At 43.2% G+C, this 22,383-nt stretch overlaps 1 protein-coding gene and 1 long non-coding RNA gene across 4 annotated transcripts in view; one reads left to right on the top strand and one right to left on the bottom strand.

Moving 5' to 3' along the window:
- Positions 1-5,236, top strand: part of LOC144494977 (uncharacterized) — an 88,818-nt gene extending 83,582 nt beyond the window's left edge. The window contains exons 2-3 of the long non-coding RNA XR_013498183.1: positions 4,811-4,881; positions 5,116-5,236. This is a non-coding gene — a long non-coding RNA (uncharacterized LOC144494977). The remainder of the gene's footprint in view (positions 1-4,810; positions 4,882-5,115) is intronic.
- epb41l4a (erythrocyte membrane protein band 4.1 like 4A) overlaps positions 1-22,383 on the bottom strand; it is a 207,352-nt gene that overhangs the window by 78,318 nt on the left and 106,651 nt on the right. For all 3 annotated transcript variants that reach the window (XM_078214667.1, XM_078214668.1, XM_078214669.1), the window contains 3 exons: positions 15,662-15,749; positions 9,171-9,259; positions 9,019-9,082 (listed from right to left, as the gene is read on the bottom strand). In XM_078214667.1, the coding sequence (XP_078070793.1) occupies positions 9,019-9,082; positions 9,171-9,259; positions 15,662-15,749 (241 nt within the window). The remainder of the gene's footprint in view (positions 1-9,018; positions 9,083-9,170; positions 9,260-15,661; positions 15,750-22,383) is intronic.

Here is a 22,383-nt window from a genome sequence, read left to right as displayed (position 1 = left end):
GTACTGCCAAAGAACGAAGGCATCATGACTGCTGTCAGAACAGCCAGTACCGAGCTGAATCATTCACTGTCTATCGTCACACTTCAGCTAGAATAGAATCACTTTTGGTTCCAGTATAGGACTGAGCTGACATGTGGCACTGCAAAGCAATGCACATGCTGTCAATAGCAGCCTACACTGTTGGAGACCTGCAATGTGAGTGAAGCTGTGAGCTCCACTTACGCAAAAAATGGATGGCAAACTGAGAGATGTTGTAAATATCTCCAGCTGCAGTATGGAAGGAGATAGATCGCAAAAAATTCATCGCGATGTCACTAATAATGCAGTCCTTTCCCTGGTCTGGAGCTGCAGTTGTAGCTGCAGCAGGCGACCCATTTCAGGCAGGACATCCTTAGCCTTCTGTCTCACACATTGTTTTTCATAGAGATTTAGGTGGTAGAATTGCTCCCTCAAAACTCTGGGCACTCCTTCTGAAATGCCTTCTCTCCTTCCTCTTCCTCTTTCTGGCACTTTGTCCTTCTCTGCATGTCCTCTGTTCATTCACCCTGTTGTGCTGTAATCTCTCCTGTGGGAAGAAACCCATGCAGACACAAGGAGAATGTGCAAACTCCACACAGTCATCCAAGGACGGCATCAAACCCGGGTCCCTGGAGCTGTGAGGCAGCAGTGCGAATCACGGTGCCACTGTGCTGCCTCAAAGTAGTAAGAAGAAATTAGATGACTCAAAGGTCATATACAAAACCAAGTAAGCCATAAACAAAAATATTCTTATAGATAAAAGTGCATAATACACAGGAGGCCTGCACAATGACAACACAACAGCTCAACCCTGGAGGGAGTCTGTGGAGTGACCAGATGAAGCCAAGATAGGTTTAAAAAATGGTGACGTTTATGCGGAATCCTAGGGGCCAGGAGAAGTTTGAGTGGTTCCAACTCTGTCCTTGCCTCTCGCTCCTTGAAAGGCATCTGAAGACCGCACCCCAGAACTCACCTTGTGCTAGAACACTGAAGGTTTGCACAAAGTTAACACAACAGCTCAACCCTGGAGGGAGTTTGTGCTTGTCTTTGGTTTCCTGACAAAGCACAGTGAACAGTTAAAGAAAATTAAAGACGCTTTTGATATGATCTAGTTGGCTGCAATTCTGGAATCACTGAACTTCAATTTTGCTATCGTGAATGAGAGATCCTCTTTACTTACTTTCACAGAGAAAGAGATGATTTTAATTTGTTGAAAGCACTCAATCTGCAAAAACGGTAAAATATGGCTGTTGTCAAAGAGCAGGTACCAAACACTGCCACAGGTATTTTAATTGGAAAACTTGGTGGGAGAGCAAACTTCAATCTGAAATAATCTATAAAATAAAACATATTTACCAATTCCTGTCACTTTAACAATGTAACCTTGTGCTGCCTAACTGTATGAATCAATCAAGACCTTTAAAAATGTCAGGTGGGACCTGAATGTGGAGGTTTCACCTCATTTCCAAAAGATCACATTTTTGCGGGCAGGGGAAAAGGGGCAGGCATGAATGACACAAGTGGGAAACCCCAATTCAGCAGGGCCATTTGAAATGATTGCTACCTTCAAACAGATCCTATTTTGCTGCTCCAGGGGCCTTAATCCATACCACGAGAGTCACAACATTATGGAGTAGATATAAACCCTTTAGAATGGCAGATAAAATCTATTTAAGTGTTATGATCTGAAGTCTTTTAAGCCCCCAGTCCCTTAAACATGAAAATAGGCTGAAGCTTTCTGTTAAAAAAAATTCTACTTTGATTGAACAGCCATCTGGTGTAGGTTAGAAAAATACATTACCATTGACATGGGCTGTTATTCCAACTGAGGTCATTACAAATGCTTGGCTGAGTTTCAAATGCTAAAATTAGCAACTGTTCCCAACAGGACAGTACTGAGTTCACCTTTTGATTGACAGGTTAAAGAGACTGCCTTTGAAGTGTTTATGAATAGAAGTTTGTTTGTTTTGATGACTAATTGAACACTTGAAGGGAGTTACATTTTTTAAATTTCTTGAATGAATTGAACTGCTCCTGAGGTTCTTAAACGGCTCCTGAGGTTCGCCCATAGTAGATGCTAGACGAATGTTTATGGAACTATCATGGTGGTATGAGATGGCATTGGAGTATAAGGTGGCATGCAAGTTGTATGGAAGGATCATGGAGAGTATGGAGGGGGCATAGGGATATGATTCTCAGGTGCTTTTCAAAACTTTGCCGAAAAGGAGTCTGTGTATTCCTCTGCAACATTGAAATGCTTTCGGTTTACTGTCATAAGAACATAAGAATTAGGAGCAGGAGTAGGCCATCTGGCCCCTCGAGCCTGCTCCGCCATTCAATAAGATCATGGCTGATCTTTTCATGGACTCAGTTCCACTTCTCCAGCCGCTCACCATAACCCTTAATTCCTTTACTGTTCAAAAATTTATCGAGCCTTGTCTTAAAAACATTCAATGAGGTAGCCTCAACTGCTCTGGGCAGGGAATTACACAGATTCACAACCCTTTGTGCGAAGAAGTTCCTCCTCAACTCAGTCTTAAATCTACTTCCCCTTATTTTGAGGCCATGCCCCCTAGTTCTAGTTTCACCCGCCAGTGGAAACAACTTCCCTGCTTCCATCTTATCTATTCCCTTCGTAATTTTATATGTTTCTATACGATCTCCCCTCATTCTTCTGAATTCCAATGAGTATAGCAATGAGTCATAAATCAAAGCACACCCAACAATAGTATAAGAACATTGAAACTGGCTCAAATGCCCTCGCCAATATTTATCCTTCAACTAATATCAATAAAAAAAAGATGATCTGATAATTATTACCACGCTTTGGAATGGCCTGATGTCTTACAAGGTGCAATATAAATACAAGTTCCTTCTTTCTTTCCTTCGTTCCATTAAAAACATTGGGAATAATTAAAATTTAATCACTGGGCAAAAAATGGTTGATAGCAAGTTCAATTATTTATACCTCAGAGAAACAACTTCATGAATTTCAATGGCACCAGGCTAGGTTTAAAATATGTTACCAATTAGTTTTAAGTCTTTTTTCACCCAGCAATAAAAAATATGACCTTGCTATTTTCAGTTTAGTTTGAAAGTTCATGTGTGCAATCTGATTTAGAATTAGAAATAATCTTGGAAATTTGGGCACAGTTGTCATAAAAATCTTGTCAATGTTTACCTGAACAGCACATCAATTCTAATTCGTTCCAACCAATATAATTTGATCCCATGAACTTAAAACTGGTTGAACTAATTTCTTAGGGTGAGGTTTGCAAACAGGGATGAGTTGGTGGTACCTTTAGAACAGTAAGTTATGGGTTCATGTCCCATATCAGAATTTGATACAGTGTAGGCTAATTGTATTGTGGCAATGTGGAGTTTGCCTGTGTGGAATTTTCTAAAAAGAACTCCTAGGATGAGAGAGCCAGTGTGAAAGGGATTAAAACAAAATCAGCCAAAGTATTTGTAAAAAATTGTATCACTTGGGTCTCAGACATATGAGATGACATGTCTCTTCATAGATTCAAACTGAGAAAGACAAGATGCTCTCGGGTTAATCTGAACCCATTAATTTACAAGTTTCAAATTATTAGAATTCAATTAATATTGCAATCCTCTGTTGAAATTGATAACTTTTTAAAAAGTAATTAATTTTCTAATGAGCAACAGAAATGACTGGTTTAAGGTTTCTATTGTAACAAACAAATTAAAAACAACATAGATTGAACATTACTCGACAGGCAACTAATGCATCAGAAATGACTCATTTAAGGCTTCTACTGTAACAAACTAAAATTAACATAGATTCAACATTACTCAACAGCCAACCAATGCATCAAACTAAAGAAAGGTTACTTTTGCATCAACTAATTAATGCAATTGAAATATGCCATATGAAAATGTGTTTATGATGCCATGTTTCTAGCAAATATGTGGCATTAGAGATCATTTGCCCAGTTACTCTCAGCCTTCCAGCTGCTCACTTCTCCCTGCCATACCGAGTTGAATCTTCTGGTATTCATCAAATATCATTCCACACAAACTGAGTACTCCAGAGCTGATTTTCATGAGCAAGGCCCACCTTAGCAACTCCTTGTTGTTTAAATCACCAAAGGTCTCACCAATCTTGACCTCTTCTCTTCGAACAGAGAACCAGCTCTCACCAGCATCCTGCTTGGTTGCTCACACAAAAACAGTATTTTCCTACTCTTCACAGAGTAGCTGCTTTGGCCTCCCTCTCTCTATGTCTGTCCCTTAACTCCTTTTTTCTGCAAGGTGTGAAAACTATCACTTGCTTTTCAATATGTTTTGGTTTAGATGTCATTGCCCGTGACAAACAAATCACATGGGCATGTCACTGGGTGGAAGTTTAGTGTGATCCCTCCAATCCCCCACCTCCATCCAGAACATTACATTTCACCTCAAGTTAAAGGAGACATTTTAAAAGTAATTGTCTTGATAAGTCCCACATTTGTAACAATAGAAATCACTTCTATTCAGTATCAATAACAATTATTTTAGATAGCCAGCGTGTGGTTCAGAATAATGCCAAAAGCGAAGGTTCAATTCCCTTTCGGCTGAGATAAATTTGGGACCTGCTTCATCTCCGTGCCTGAGAGTGGAATGCAATGGTGAACTACCACTGACAAAACCTGCCAAGGATAAAACGGCTCAGGATCAAACATCAGGAGGCAGCAAGCCAAGGGCCTGTCTTTGGAATGGAATCGGGAATGATTAGCTTGGTTTAATTACATTGGAAGTGCTGACTTATTTCTTTTCATTGTTTCAGGTCTGCAGTGGGGCTGAGTGGCTCCAATCTCTCCTGCGTAAAGTTCAAAGAGTGTCCTCCCATCTGGAATAGTGAGTATGAATGATAGCTATTGCTGCATACTTTGTGTAGAGGGCAGGTCCTTCAGTGTATATGTTGTGCTCAGTGACCCAATATTGGCCAATATTGGCAGGATCTTCAGAGGTATAGTGGCCTGTTTGTGTGTGTGTGTGTGTGTGGGGGGGGGGGGGTTACAGTTTTGACTAGAAGCCTGATTTATCTGTTTATTGCAAAGTTTTAACAGTGCGCATACTTTTTTTTGACAGGACCCCACCCAGAAGTCAGAGTTGGCATTCAGTTGGGCAGAGATTACCCTGAAGCAGGCTGCAGCTGCATCTAAGGAATCGGCAGTGGAGGTGGGGTGGCTCCGATTATTAACCTGCCTCCTGGAAGCAGGTTGACTGCCTGACCCCGGTCACAATTCCATTAAACTGTTTTCTTCATATATGAAATAAACATATTTCACAATTTCCTCATTATTATCCTCCACTTCCACTAATACAGGCCATGTCTCTTGACTCTGGGTTTGCTCAGGTTCTTCATTTCATTTCCGCAGTCGATTCTTCAGCTGATTTTGTGAATTTTGCTCAGTATTTTTTGACCTAGCCACGTCACTTGGCTTTGTGTTCAATCAGGTCTGGTAATGGACCTCCATATGCCCTGGTGGAGCCCCTCACCCTTCACATCTGCAATGCAACTTTTTTTGTCAGGTAGTCTCCAACTCTATGTTCTATTCAGACACTTTTCTCTCAGGTGCGGCTTCCTTTCCTTTACTTCTGCATGCTTTGAGTTCCTGGGTTCTTTGTCCAGGTTCTCTGTGATTTTGGGGTTCATCCTTCACTGACACCATGTTGAATGTTTGCTTGGTGTCTCACTAAGAGATCTAGAGGCTTGTATGGTTGAACAGAAACCTTTATTGGTAGGCCATAACTCTGTACATATCCAAGCTACAGCCATGTAAGGGTATTGTCTACATGCTGGCTCCTTCCAGACTCTACACCAGTGGTGGCCAACCTGCTGCCCAGAGGTCACATGCAGCCAATCTGGGTTGTGATTGCAGTCCATGAGATAGTTTGTTGACCGTTGCCCACGTGCAGAGTTGCCACATTCTGCTGATTTCCATCCATGTTTTTTTTCCAACCAGCATGACTGAAGTGATACGCACGTAAAGCAAGGACAAGTGAAGTGAGGTGCATGCTGATTGCTCACAACATTGACTGACAGAGCCGTGTGCTCCCACTGTGTCCAAAGTGTAAATATTTATTTTGTTTTTAAAATTTGGAGTTGCTGACAGTTCTACTGATGATTAAACATTTTCTCTACCTTGTTATGAGATGTTCAGTGTGCATTAAATGTATTTAATCATATTCATGGGGTCACGGTTAGTGGACAAGCCTGATTTCAATCTTGCGACCCACTGAGATGAAGGAGGGCTCATTCACTGCTCTACACAGTCTATCATCATGTGACTCTGCATCATAATGTGGGCAGTACTGTTCTCCAGTGCAAAACTAACCCTTGCTCTTCCCAAACACCTTTATACTATAACAGCTACATAACTGTAGTGTTCCATGAGTTTAACAAGAAACCCTGTTGACTATGGTGGGACCATAAGACTCTGCGGCCAGCGAATGTACACCGCCTTCTGCCGCCATGAAACACATCGTGGAGGGGGAGACAAATCTCACTCAATGAGTGGAATTTTACGAGATTTATTTTAAGTGTCCAGCTAGTCTGAAAATGGGAGAGTTCCAGATACGATTTTAGGGCGAGTTTTCACACCCGATCTTATGCACTCGGTTTGTGAAAAGATAGGCGAGTCAGTTTCTAGCCAGAGAGGCTGTGGGCAGGGCTTAACTCACCAGCCGGCCTGTAGAGGGAGGTATTGCGCATGTATAGACCTCTGATGCTGCACATGCGTATTAGCAGGGGTCTGACAGACAGGGAATGAGCTGTCAGGCCCCTGCTACTGCAGGCAGCCTCAACCAGTAACCTCACCCCCCCACCCCGCAATCATGGGGGATCCGCAGCCCGAGATGCAGCCCTTACCACCCCTTAGCTGTCTAGACTGATCGTGGCCCTCCTTCCTCCCTCCCCCACCAATCGCAGGCAGAGTGGCACCAAGTGGGCCCCCTCTCCCTCCCTTCCTCCATCCCCCCCATTGGGTGCACCCCCATAGTCCCCAATTACCACACTGGCCCTGGCCCCTGGCATACCCCCACTGTGCCCACCCCCATTGGCCCATCCCTGATTGGCCCTGCCCGGCACACCCCCATTGGCCCGCTCCCACAGGCCCCGCACCCTGGCACTGCCAGTGGACGGTTCCAAGGTGTCCAGTGGGTATTGCCCAGGTGCCAGGCTGGCAGTGCCAAGGTGGTACTGCTGATCTGGCACTGCCCAAGGGACACCACCACTTTGCACTCAGCCTCCCCGGGGGACCTTAACAGCCTCCAGTTCCATCAGCGAGGCCAACATGACCGTTCCCCGTTCGCCGCAGAGAACCTTTCCCGGTGAGGCCATGAAGGCAAGCGAGCCCGGACGATTGAACGCCAGGCTCACTAAAGACATAGGAAACACTATTTAAATAAATTAATCAGCCTCATGCCCATTTCCAGCGAGAGGCTGACCGCACTGGAAATCTGGGTGTTGTAAAATCACGTCAGGCGCAAAAATGGGCGCCATTCTTCTTGCCGCAAAACGTGTGCAAAGAGGTCGTAAAATTCTGCCCGATATCTTTGCTTATTCTCAACTTGCGGATCTAGCCTGTTTTCTTCGGTCTTCTTCAGCTTGCTTGTACTGAACCAGTGAGCTCATCAAGTGCTACTGCTCAGCTTGGAGTGATCTGTGTCCTTCTATATCTTGTAACCAAGGTCAGTTTGGCACAGAAGGATTGGTTTCCAAACTTCAGTTCATCTTTTTTTCCGTACGAGGGTCATTGTTTTTGCTATTTTACTTGTTCTGTTTCCCTTTGCAGCTCAGTTTTTGTTTCAGATAGAGTTTACCTCAAAAAATGTAAATTAAATTTAAAGACACAAATTCTCTCAGAATGAGTTCTGAAAATGCAGCATTCAGCTGATTGAAACATAGAAAATAGAAGCAGGTCCAATGAGTCTGCTCCACCATCCATTTTGATCATAGCTGATCATCTAAATCAATATCCTGATCCCACCTTCTTCCTATATCCCTTGATCCCTTTGGCCCCAAGAGCTACATCAAATTTCTTCTGGAAATCACACAGTGTTTTGGCCTCAACTACTTTCTGTGGTAGTGAATTCCACACATTCACCACTCTCTGGATGAAGAAATTTCTCCTCACCTCAAACTATAACCCCTGGTTCTGGGCTCTCCCACCATAGGGAAGATTCTTTCTGTATCTACCCTGTCTAACCTTGTCAGAATTTAGTAAGTTTCTATGAGATTCCCTCTCATTCTTCTAAATTCCAGTGAATATAATCCTAACCAAGTTAGTCTCTCCTCATATGACAGACCTGTCATATGAGGAGGTCTCATATGACAGGAATATGAGACCTGTCCATCCAGGAATCAGCCTGGTAAATCCTCATTGTACACCCTCTATAGCAAGGACATTCTTCTTCAGATAAGGACACCAAAACTGCACACAAAACTCCAGGTGTGGCCTCACAATGCCCTATGCAATTGCAGCAAAACATCCCTATCCCTATACTCAAATTCTCTCTCTATGAAAGCCAACATACCATTTGCCTTCTTGTAATTGTGCACTTACTTTCAGCAACTGATGCACGAGGATACCAAGGTCTCGCTGAGTATCCACCTCTCTCAATTTACACCCATTCAAATAATAATCTACCTTCCTACTATTGCTGCAGAAGCGGATAACCTCACATTTATCCACATTATACTGCATCTGCCATGCATATGCTTTTAACAAGCACGCTGAAGTGATTAATTGCAATATCAAATGAAAGTTGTAAATGCCACTGGAAATAGAAACACCAAGTTTGACCATGAACTTTATTTTCACCTTTTGGGGTTCATATTTTTCATCTCATTTCTAAATGAAATATATTTTGGAAATATTAGAATAGTTCTTACTTAATGGCACAAAATTTAAATCAAGTGAAAACAATAATCTTTTGAAGAAGAGTCTTCAGGATTGATGTCAAGGGAAATGCTGGTGTGATACTTACATCTTTGCCTAGCACTCTTAGCTCAAATTGGGTTTCTCTGAAGTTCACCTTGGTGATTCTTGGCCTGTTATCAAACAGAGAGCCTTTTAACTTCAAATTAAAACAAGGTGAGGGAAGAAAACAATACTAAGTGTACATTTAAGATCACTTACCAGAAGTACTTTCCAACTTGGATTTTGTTCTTGTAGACAACAACCCCAACTGGTGTCAATCCTAAAAAATATTCTGTCTGGTTTTCTCCCTGGAATTCAATGAGAGGCAGCTTTTACTGATATAAATTGAAAATATTCATACCATTTGTATACTTCCTGTTCAGAGGTTTTATTACCATGATATGATTTTTAGTTGCACTATGAAGGTGATGCCATGGGGCCAAGTTCAGAAGTCTGTCTCCAAACTCACTCACAATTGTGTGTTGCCTGACTTTATTCTGCTGGTAACTAAAAATAGCACAAGCTTAAAATTAACCAACTTCAGTGAGGTGTAACATTGAATGTGAGGTGGTAACAGGACAAGATAAGTAAAAAATAGCAACAGAATACAAAGGATTAGAATTGGGACATGAAGGCACTGGAGCAGAAAATTGTCTTTGTCAGCTGGTTGTCTCCATGATCTGAGCTGTGCAGCAGAGAACTCCATAAATCCACTGTTTAGTGTGGATTCTCTTGGAGCAGATTAAAAATACAGCAGCATTCAAGCAGCAGGAAGAAAAGGGATACCATTGCTAGAGAAGTGAAAACTGGTCAAGATGTTGGACATAGCAGGAGCAGACAATAAGGTCCCTCGAACTTGTTCCCCCTTTCAACATGATCACGGCTGATCTTCTGTCTCAGCTCCACCTCGCTGTCTGCTTCCTGAGGCATTTACTCAGCATTAAATGTATCCAATGAAAAAGATCAACAACTCGCTGGTTACAGAATTTAAAAGGTACACAACCCTCTGAGTGAAGCAATTTCTCTTCAACTCAGTCCTTGATGATCAGCCCCATATCTGAGAATGTGCTCTGGTACTCTAGATTCCTCAACCGGGGAAAGCATCCTCTCAGTGTCTACCCTGTCAAGTCCCTTCAGAATCCTGTATGTTACAATGAGATCACCTCTCATTCTTCTAATCCCCAAGGAATATAAGCCCAATTTACTCAATCTGTCATCATTGGACAACTCCCTTATTCCAGGAACGAATCTAGTGAATCCTCATTATACCACCTCCAAGGAAAGTATATTCTTTCTTAGATATGGAGAGTAAAGCTGATTTCCTGATGTGGTTTCACCCTGTACAATGTAGCAAGACATCCTTATTGTTGTACTCCGGTGCCTGACCACTAAAAGTCAACATACGAGCAGCATGGTGGCACAGTGGTTAGCACTGCTGCCTCACAGCGCCAGGGTCCCAGGTTCAATTCCAACTTTGGGTCACTGTCTGTGTGGAGTTTGCACATTCTCCCCGTGTCTGCGTGGGTTTCCTCCGGGTGCTCTGGTTTCCTCCCACAGTCCAAAGATGTGCAGGGTAGGTTGATTGGCCATGCTAAAATTGACCCGAGTGTCTGGGGGATTAGCAGGGTAAATGCATTGTGGGAATAGGGCCTGGGTGGGATTGTGGCCAGTACAGACTCAATGGGCTGAATGGCCTCCTTCTGTACGGTAGGGATTCTATTCAATGATTCTATTCTACGTACCACCTCCAAGGAAAATATATTCTTTCTTAGACTAAAACTGATCTCCAGGTGTGGTCTCACCAATTGTAGCAAGACATCCTTATTGTTGTACTCCAGTGCCCTTCCACTAAAAGCCAACATGATATTTACCTTCCCAATTTCCTGCTGCGCCTGCATGCTTTTTGTGTTTCTTACAAGAGTACACTCAAGTGTTCTTGAACACCAACATTTCCAAGTTTCATTCATTTCAAAAAACATCCTGTGTTTCTATTCTTACTACCAAAATGAATAACTTCCCCACATTATACTCCAGCTACCATCCTGTTACCCACTCACTTAACCTGTCTATATCTCTTTGTAGCCTCTTTGTGTCCTGCTTAGAGCTTACATCGCTACCTCGGTGCAAAAAGGTGCGATAGGTTTTGTTAGTACAAGGAAGGAGAGTCAATCACTGATGGAAAAAAAGAGAAAATTCGATTTATATAAGTAAAATAGCAGAAATGGAAATCTGGTTGAAGGCAGGAGGGTGAGGGTGTGGTGGTGCCAAGGGAAGATCAATACACAAGATATCAGAAACAAGTGTGCCATCTTAATAATAGATTAGTACCGCATGCATTATTTAGCTTTTTTCCCTTTCTGCCCAGCTCATAAGCATATTCTCTGGTGTTAATAATGACTTAAGTGACATGAGTTAGCTGACACATCATAAAATATTTGTGTGCATATATACATATAAAAGGTTGTTTCAAAACTTATTCATATTTCACTAATCCAAAAAAAAAATCAATAGTTGCATAGAGTAAGGGTGCTCTAAGAAAATAAATTTTACCTCTTCAAGGTTCAGTGATTTCTAAATACTTGACTGTTAAGGGAATTTAAAAGGTAAATGGGAGGGAGTGCTTGAACAGAAGGTAACCTCCGGCTTTTGAGGAATAATGGTCATCACAACATATCTTAACAAATCTTGAATTGAGATATTGAAATGGAAATTATACTTCAGGTCAAATAAATAGAGGAATTCAAGCAGGCTCAATTTAGCACAACCGTCCAGAAAAGGAACTCCAAAAATAATACTGTCTTTACTATCAATAATAGTTTTATCACCATAGAAATATTAGCATGTTACTGATTTCTATGATACATTGAAGAAAAGTCATATGGACTCAAAATGTTAACTCTGTTTCTCTTGCCACAGATGCAGCCAGACCTGCTGAGTCTTTCCAGAATGTTCTTTTTATTTCAGATTTCCAGCATCTAAAGTATTTCACTTTTATATAATTACACTGTATGACTTTAACTTAGAAGCACACAAAATTTACACGTTTGGGATTTTATACATACAACGACAGATGTGATTAACCATATTAGCAAGATCAAACCTGTCTTAAGTCTGATGCAATTTTATTAATTGATATTTATTAGCACCTTTAAAAGAGTAAAACATCTCAAACTGTTTCACAAGAAGGTTATGAAATAAAATTTGGCACCAAGCCATGCAATGAGATGTCAGAACAGATGATCAATAGCTTGATCAAAGGGTGTCTTAAAGGAGGAGAGAGAAGTAATGACATGGAGAGGTTTAGGAAAGGAATTCCATACCCTAAGGGCCAGGGTAACGAAAGCACAGCCATCAGTGGTGTAGCAATTATAAATGGGGATGTGTAAGAGGCCAGAAATTGAGATGGGGAGGGACAAGGCCATAGGGAGATTTGAAAATATGGCTTAGCATTATAAAATTGAGGCACCGCTTAATGGGAGCCAATGCAGATCCGTGACCACAGGGGTGATGAGTGAATGGGTCTAGGTGCACGCTAGGCTACAGGCAGCAGGGCTTCATATGAGCTAAGTTTTAAAGGATGGAATATTGGGGGTGGGGGTGAGGGCTGGATAGGGGTGAATAGGAATAAAACATAGAACATTACAACGCAGTACAGGCCCTTCGGCCCTCGATGTTGCGCCGACCTGTGAAACCAATCTAAAGCCCATCTAACCTACACTATTCCAATATCATCCATATGTTTATCCAATGACCATTCAAATGCCTTTAATGTTGGCAAGTCCACTACTGTTGCAGGCAGGGCATTCCACTCCCTCACTACTCTCTGAGTAAAGAACCTACCTCTGACATCTGTCCTATATCTATCAAGTCGAATAATCAAGTCGAGAGGTAACTAAGGCATGGATGAGGGTTTCAGAAGCAAATGAGCTGAGACAGGGCTAGCGTTGGTTAATATTATGGTTGTAGAAGTAGGCAGTCTTGGTGCTGGGATAGATATTTGGTCCAAAGCTTAATCTGCGTTCATAAATGATACCAAAGTTGCTTTTGGCCTGTTTCAACTGAGGGAACAGCTTTTGTGGCAGTGACTGAAGACAATGGCTTTGGCCTTCCCAATATTTGGTTGGAGGAAACTTCTACTTATCCAGTATTGGATGTTGGACAAGCACTGTGGTTAATTAGAGAAGGCAGAAGTTGAAGAGAGGTGGTGACAAGTAGAGTAGGGTTCCATTAGCATACATGTGGAATTTAATATTGTGCTTTCAATTGATATCACCTATGGGCAACATGGAGATGAGTTAACGTGAGTTAAGGGGTACTACAGGGGTAATAGCGCAGCAGCTGGAAGAGAAGCCATTGCAGAAGATTCTCTGGTTGTGAGTGGACGGATAAAAATAGAACCAGTAAAGTGTAGTCCCACCTGACTGGCTGACAGAGGAGAGTGTTATTAAACCCTGGGCCTGATGAAATGTATCCTAGGATTCTTTGGGAGGCAAGGGATGAGATTGCAAAGCCTTTGGCTTTGATCTTTGGGTCCTCGCTGTCCACGGGGATGGTGCCAGAGGACTGGAGAATGGCGAATGTTGTTCCTCTGTTTAAGATAGGGAATAGAAATGACCCTGGTAATTATAGACCGGTTAGTCTTACTTCGGTGGTTGGTAAATTGATGGAAAAAGTCCTTAGGGATGGGATTTAGGACCATTTAGAAAGATGCGGATTAATCCGGGATAGCCAGCACGGATTCGTGAAGGGCAAGTTGTGCCTCACAAATTTGATTGAATTTTTTGAGGAGGTAACTAAGTGTGTTGATGAAGGTAGGGCAGTTGATGTCATATACATGGATTTTAGTAAGGCGTTTGATAAGGTCCCCCATGGTCGGCTTATGATGAAAGTGAGGAGGTGTGGGATAGAGGGAAAGTTGGCCGATTGGATAGGTAACTGGCTGTCTGATCGAAGACAGAGGGTGGTGGTGGATGGAAAATTTTCGGATTGGAGGCAGGTTGCTAGCGGAGTGCCGCAGGGATCAGTGCTTGGTCCTCTGCTCTTTGTGATTTTTATGAATGACTTAGAGGAGGGGGCTGAAGGGTGGATCAGTAAATTTGCTGATGACACCAAGATTGGTGGAGTAGTGGATGAGGTGGAGGGCTGTTGTAGGCTGCAAAGAGACATAGATAGGATGCAAAGCTGGGCTGAAAAATGGCAAATGGAGTTTAACCCTGATAAATGTGAGGTGGTTCATTTTGGTAGGACTAATTTAAATGTGGATTACAGGGTCAAAGGTAGGGTTCTGAAGACTGTGGAGGAACAGAGAGATCTTGGGGTCCATATCCACAGATCTCTAAAGGTTGCCACTCAAGTGGATGGAGCTGTGAAGAAGGCCTATAGGGTGTTAGCTTTTATTAACAGGGGGTTGGAGTTTAAGAGCCGTGGGGTTATGCTGCAACTGTACAGGACCTTGGTGAGACCACATTTGGAATATTGTGTGCAGTTCTGGTCACCTCACTATAAGAAGGATGTGGAAGCGCTGGAATGAGTGCAGAGGAGATTTACCAGGCTGCTGCCTGGTTTGGAGGGTAGGTCTTATGAGGAAAGGTTGAGGGAGCTAGGGCTGTTCTCTCTGGAGCGGAGGAGGCTGAGGGGAGACTTAATAGAGGTTTATAAAATGATGAAGGGGATAGATAGAGTGAACGTTCAAAGACTATTTCCTCGGGTGGATGGAGCTATTACAACGGGGCATAACTATAGGGTTCGTGGTGGGAGATACAGGAAGGATATCAGAGGTAGGTTCTTTACGCAGAGAGTGGTTGGGGTGTGGAATGGACTGCCTGCAGTGATAGTGGAGTCAGACACTTTAGGAACATTTAAGCGGTTATTGGATAGGCACATGGAGCACACCAGGATGATAGGGAGTGGGATAGCTTGATCCTGGTTTCAGATAAAGCTCGGCACAACATCATGGGCCAAAGGGCCTGTTCTGTGCTGTACTGTTCTATGTTCTATGTAAACTACTAACTTATACTCTATTGATAACAGATTTTACTTCATTGCACATCATGGGAAGCTTGCTACATTCCTTTTAAGTATGGGGCTTCCAAATGGCTTCTTTGCATTTAGCAGTATGGCATCATGCATAAACAGACCAGGAAGGTACCAAGTTTAGAATTATGTAGACTTACAGCACAGAAATAGACCATTACGCCCGACATCTAAGAAAGTGTTAAAGCTATCTCTGATGCTATTTCATCCCATCTAATCAGTACATTTGCCTTTTCTTTTATCCACCATATACTTATCTATAGCTTCTCCTTAAATGTTCCTCTACTATTTGCCTCAACTACTTCATGTTGTTGTGAGTGCCATACTCTAATCTGGATTTTTTTTAAAAAGTTTATCGTGAATTGTTCATTGAATTTATTAGTGACAAATCATTGATTTTTGAGATATTTTATCCCAACCAATATTGTGATGACAACATGACCTTCTGTCACAAGGCAAGGGGCCCAAATTATCTGGGGGCCCTGCAAGAATACATGCAGTGACATAGAGCAAGTACAGGATAAGGTGGTAACTCCACATCTGAATAGCTAGAACAGACTCTCAGGTAAAGACCTATGAGGGCCACCAAAATCATAGAACCAGACTTGGAGATAAAGGAGAACAAAATGTTGAAAATTGCTATTTACTTTAATCACATTTATGAAAATATTACTTACAAAAACAGGATGGAGATCAACTCCATACATCTCTAATAATTTGGCAATCTGCAAGTAATTAAGTTCTGCCTCAGCAGGAACTTGACTCCTAAGGAGGAAACAAAAAAAAGTTGAATATTGCTGAAAAGAGAGATATGTTGCTGAAGCTTTTCAGCTTGCACTCATCAGGACAAATACAAGAATGCTAAATTGCAAACAATCAGAACAACTTATATCACATGAGGGGAGAGTTGCTGATTGAAGTCGACTTGGTTACAGGAGCAGAGCTCTCCTGCTCTTACAACCATTTGTATCAGAAGTGTAAGAGATTATCAGATTAAGGAAATGACTGGTATCTGGACTATACAGTGCTTTTCACAAACTCAGAACATCCCAAAATGCTTTAAAGTTAATGATGCACTTTTGACATGTAGTTTGTTGTAAAGTAGGGTAATGTGTAAGTCAATTTGTGCACAGCAAGATTCCACTCAAAGCAACATGACAATGACCATATAATGTGTTTTAATGGCATTGGTTGAAGGATTCATACTAGGCAGAACACCAAAATAACTCCTCCCCTCTTCATTAAGCAGTTCCATTCATCTGAGAGGGCAGGTTTTATGCTTCATCCAAATGATAGTGCAGCATCCCCCCAGTACTGCAGTGAAATGTCAGTGTTGATTTTATGCTTGGACCTGAACCCGACCTCACAACCCTCAGAGGGGAGAGTGTTGCTACTTAAACAAAGTTAACATTTGATAAACTCATGTTGTAGAGTTAACCAGGAAAGCACTAATAATGTAACTAAAACAACACCTCAGCAATTTATGATCAAATATTAATCAAAACAAAATGAGAGCAAGGACAATGGTAAGAAAATTATATCTTAATTAACTGTTTCAATATGAACTATAGAAATCTTTTTAAGTATCTCTGAAGATATTTATGTGGCATAAACTTTGGTGTTGCGTCATTAACCATAGAATGGTTCCAGCATAGAAGGAAGCCATTCAACCATTGTGTATATGCTGGTCCTGTGAAGGAGCAATTCACCCAAGGCCAAATCCTTTGCCTTTTTACCCATAGCCCTGAAAGTTTCTCCTTTTCTGATAAAGATCGAATTCCCTTTTGAAAGCCTAAACTGAACTGGCCTCCACCACACTCTCAGGCAATGTTTTCCAGATTCTAACCACTCGCTGCGTGAAAAGGTTTTTCCTCATTTAAATGTCTCAAATCAGGAAATAACATTCCTTCAGCACCATCGTAACTGAAACAATATTCAGCAAAGAATAAAATACTGTCAAAATTATTTTTAAAAGCTTTATTACTAGTTTTTAAATGAGCTCCTAAGCTCCTTTAGAGTGGAGGTGTGATAAGGAATTTGACATCATTCCAGCATGTCTGTTTTATTGTAAATTTAAAATGTTCAATCATAATAAAACTGGTGAGGTTCTTTGTGGCCACAGTGGAAACTATACATACTGTCGCATCATTGAGTTTCTAAGCATCACATTAAACATTTATAATTCATTAGAAATAGTGTTAAAAATCCACTCAAATGATCCAGGACCAACCAGACCATTCACAAACTTGGAGGCCCGTTTGATCTTGAGCTTAATTTCAAACCACATGTCCTCTCCACTACCAAACCTCCCCACTTACCTTCACCTCAGCAGCATAGTCAGTTCCTATCCATCTCTTCACCATTGCCCCTTAAACCCTTAAGCATGCCTTCATTATCTCCAATACTCCAACACTGCCCTTGCTCGCCTCCCTTCTTCTACCATGTATAAACTCCAATTGGCATAACATTTTATCATATGGATCCTATCCCATTCACTCATCACCCCCTGTTCTCACTGGTCTACTCTGACTACTAATCTCCCTCCCTCAGGACTTTAAAGTCATCTTCAAATTCATGTATTACCCCACAGGTTTATTCTCTGGAACGATATTCCCAAACTACTGCTCATCAATTATTGAAGGAAAATTGTGAATGCATTAGAAGCAGTTCAGAGAAGCTTTATTACACAAATACCTGGAGTGGGAAGGTTGTCTTATGAGGAAAGGTTGGACCAGCTCGACTTGCATTTGTTGGAATTTAGATTTGTAAGAGGTGATCTGAATGAAACATACAAAGATATTGAGGGTCTTGGCAGGTTGGATGTGGAAAGGATGTTTCCTCTTGTGGGTGAATCGAGAACTAGGAGTCACTGGACAAAAGAAAGAGTCATCCATTTAAGATAGTGATGAGGAGAAACTTTTTCTCGCTGAAGATTGTAAGTCTTTGGAACTCTCTTCCTCAAAAGATGGTGGAAGTAGAGTCTTTGAACATCTTTAAGGCAGAAATGGATAGATCCTTGATAAGCAAAGGGGTGAAAAGTTATCGGGATAGGCAGGAATGTGAAGCTGAGATTACAATCAGATCAGCCATTATCTTATTGAACGGCAGAGCAAGCTCAAGGAGCTGAGTGGGCTACTCCTGCTCCTAACTCATTTGTTCATTTGTTCAATTAATAATCTTCTCAAAACGTATCACTCCTACTAAATTTGCAGTCTTATCCTTTCCTTTCCTGACTCAGAATCTGTTTTCTTTAAATCTATCTGCAAATAATCTTGTCACATGTTCTTTAATTAAAGGCATTAAATATATGTAAATTGTCACATTATCTAATACATAGGCACATTAATTACATTTTGCAGAGTTAAATGAAAATATTGTTTTTTGTTTAGTTAGTCCAAAGGTGTGCGTGTTAGGTTGATTGGCCATGCAAAACTGACTATTAGTGTCAGGGGAATTAGCAGGCTAAATACGTGGGGTTACAGGGTTAGGGGCTGAGTGAAATTGTTGTCGGTGCAGGTTTGATGGGCTGAATGGCCTCTTTCTGCACTGTAGGGATTCTATGTTTCATGGAATGTGGGCATTGCTGGCTAGACCAGCATTTATTGCCCATCCCTAATTACCCTTAAGAAGGCGGTGAGCTGCCTTCTTGAGCCGCTACAGTCCATGGGTTATAGGTACATCTTTTCCTCCACTTGAGCACCAGGTCAGAAACCTCCAACTCGGTCTCTGATGTCGGCAGTGTGTAATGGCTTGGTGCCCGCGAATGCCGGAGGTCTGGTTCCTCGTCCACTTCAGGTGGAAGAAGGTGTAACTGGTGTAATCAGCAAGTTTGCGGATGACACGAAGATGGCTGGACTTGCGGATAGCGAAGAGCATTGTCGGGCAATACAGCAGGATATAGGTAGGCTGGAAAATTGGGCGGAGAGGTGGCAGATGGAGTTTAATCCGGATAAATGCGAAGTGATGCATTTTGGAAGAAATAATGTAGGGAGGAGTTATACAATAAATGGCAGAGTCATCAGGAGTATAGAAACACAGAGGGACCTAGGTGTGCAAGTCCACAAATCCTTGAAGGTGGCAACACAGGTGGAGAAGGTGGTGAAGAAGGCATATGGTATGCTTGCCTTTATGGGACGGGGTATAGAGTATAAAAGCTGGAGTCTGATGATGCAGCTGTATAGAACGCTGGTTAGGCCACATTTGGAGTACTGCGTCCAGTTCTGGTCGCCGCACTACCAGAAGGACGTGGAGGCGTTAGAGAGAGTGCAGAGAAGGTTTACCAGGATGTTGCCTGGTATGGAGGGTCTTAGCTATGAGGAGAGATTGGGTAAACTGGGGTTGTTCTCCCTGGAAAGACGGAGAATGAGGGGAGATCTAATAGAGGTGTACAAGATTATGAAGGGGATAGATAGGGTAAACAGTGGGAAGCTTTTTCCCAGGTCGGAGGTGACGATCACGAGGGGTCACGGGCTCAAGGTGAGAGGGGCGAAGTATAACTCAGATATCAGAGGGATGTTTTTTACACAGAGGGTGGTGGGGGCCTGGAATGCGCTGCCAAGTAGGGTGGCGGAGGCAGGCACGCTGACATCGTTTAAGACTTACCTGGATAGTCACATGAGCAGCCTGGGAATGGAGGGATACAAACGATTGGTCTAGTTGGACCAAGGAGCGGCACAGGCTTGGAGGGCCGAAGGGCCTGTTTTCTGTGCTGTACTGTTCTTTGGTAGGGAAATCGCTGCAGCTTCGTCCCCTGTGTCCATTTCAGACCCTGAGGTCCCCATCAAGGGTGCAGAAGAGGCGGTACTGGCTTGTCGAGGGGGACTTTGCTCATCCCTAGGGCTACAGGGTGGACTCGGCTCCGGAACGGGTGGAGAGTTTGAGGCCCGGACCTGATCCAGGTGTTTCCTTACCACTGCCTCGCCTACGCATACTCGGTAGGTTACCGGTCCGGAGCTGGACTCGACTGTTCCGGTTACCCAGGCGGGTCAATTTGCATAATTTCTGACCCAAACTCTCCCCCCCGTTTCAAAGTGCCTCTCTCGGTGGGTGTTGTTATGGCCCCTGCATTGGGCTTCCTGGTGTCTTTCCATCTTTCCTCCCAGGTTTGGCAACAACAGGCTCAGTCTGGTGCAGGGCCATCTGCCCATCAGTAACTCTGTTGGCGCAGTTCCCGTGGTGATGTGTGGAGTGGTCCTATAGTCAAATAACCACCTTGAGAGTTTCATCTCTGATGAGGCTGCTGGCTGTTTTTTCAATCCGGCCTTTAACATCTGGACTGCTCTCTCCGCGAGCCCATTTGATGTCGGGTGATAAAGTGCCATCTTGATGTGCCGGATCCCATTTCATTTCATAAATTTTGTGAACTCTACGCTGGTGAACACTGAACCATTAATCGGGAACTAACATATCTGGGATCCCATGCATTGCGAACGAGGTGTGCAGTTTCTCAATAGTTGCCGTCGTGTTTGTCGAGTTTAATTTATAGAGGTCTAACCACTTGGAATGGGCATCTATTATCACCAGAATCATGGACCCCTTAAACGGGCCTGCAAAATCGACATGTAGTTGCGACCATGGTCTGCCTGGCCATTCCCACAGGTGCAGCGGGGCTGCCGGTGAGGGCTTCTGCCCTTATTGGCACTTCTGACACTGTCCGACCAGTTTCGTGATGTCTGCGTCCAGAGCTGGCCACCAGACGTAGCTCCTGACCAGCATCTTCATTTTTATTACTCCAGGGTGCCCATGTGAAGTTCGGCCAGTATGTCCCGACGGCCCTGCCTTGGGACGATGACCGCGCTCCCCACAGCAGTATCCCGTCTTCCACCGTGATCTGCTCCCTCCTGCTCCAGTATGGGTGGAACTGTGGATGGACCGGTCTTTCCAGCTGCCCTGTTAGCACCAGGTGCTTTACCTTTGCTAATACAGGGTCTTTCTGCATCCACTGGTGTATATTGTGTGCATCCACCAGGAGGGTATCCTTAAAGTTTAACGTCATCACGGTCTCCTCATTTCTCGTTACCAATGGTGGGGTGTCCGGTAACGATAGTCGGCTTAAGGCATCGGCATTTGCCACTCTAGTCCCTCCACTCTAGTGCTCCAATCGATACTGATATGCCACCAGCAATAATGCCCAATGCTGGATCCAGGCTGATGCTATCGGCGGCACTGCTTTGTCTTCCTTCAGTAGGCCCAGCAAGGGTTTATGATCTGTTACGATCGTAAATTTTCGCCCATATAAATACTGGTGAAATTTTTTAACTGTGAAGATTACCGCCAGTCCTTCCTTTTCAATCTGGGCATATCTTCGCTCTGTCATTGCCAGGGTCCTGGAGGTGTACGCTATTGGCTGCTCTTGTCCGTTCTGCCACCTGTGTGCCAGGACTGCGCCTACTCCATATGGGGACGGGTCACAGGTGAGTACCAATTCCTTCTTGGGGTCATAATGTACCAATACATTTTCGGATGAGAGTTGCTGTTTAATTTTCTTGAAGGCCCTGTCTTGGTGGGCTGATCATTCCCAAGTTTGTCCCTTTTTTAGCACCTGGTGGAGGGGATCCAGAATGGAGGCCCTATTCTGTATGAATTGCTCGTAGTGTGTTACCAGTCCTAAAAACGGCCGTAGCTCCTGGATGGTTGTGGGAGCCGGGACTTCTTTTATTGCTCGCACCCGATCCTCCAGAGGATGTAGGCCCGACTTATCCACTTTGTATCTGAGGTAGGTTACTTGTGGTGCTAAAAAGACACATTTCTCCCTTTTCAGAGGCACTCCCGCTGCTGCAAATCTCCTGAGAACTTCCTCCAGGTTCTGCAGATGTTCCACCCTTATTTTACCTGTAATGAGGACATCATCTAGGTAAATGGCAACCTGTGGTAACCCCTGTAGGATGCTCTCCATGGTCCTTTGGAATTTGGCACAAGCTGACGAAACCCCAAAAGGCAATCTTTTATACTGCAAGAGGCCTTTCAGCGTATGTTTGTGGTGAATTTTTGCGAATCCTTGTCCAGCCATAGTTGCAGGTATGTGAGGCTCATGTCCAGTTTTGTGAATAGGATTCCTCCTGCCAACTTTGCGAACAGGTCCTCAATCCTGGGAATTGGGTATTTGTCTAGCTGAGAGTAACAATTTATCGTTTGTTTGAAATCGCCGCAAAGGTGCACCGAGCCATCCGGCTTTAAGATAGGAACCATGGGTGCTGCCCATTCCGCGAACTGGACCGGTTTTATTATTCCCTCATGCTGTAATCTTTTCATTTCCGCATCGACCTTTTCCCTTCACGCAAATGGTACCGGTCGGGCTTTGCAAAACTTTGGGACAGCCTCCAGGAGGTTGACGTTCAATTTTGCCTTGACTCCTTTGATTGTCCCTAGGCCTTCCCGAAAAACCTCCGGCTATTTTCTC

The sequence above is a fragment of the Mustelus asterias genome, chromosome 6 (assembly GCF_964213995.1).
Source record: "Mustelus asterias chromosome 6, sMusAst1.hap1.1, whole genome shotgun sequence".
Taxonomy (NCBI): domain Eukaryota; kingdom Metazoa; phylum Chordata; class Chondrichthyes; order Carcharhiniformes; family Triakidae; genus Mustelus; species Mustelus asterias.
This window is presented reverse-complemented; position numbering and strand designations above follow the sequence as displayed.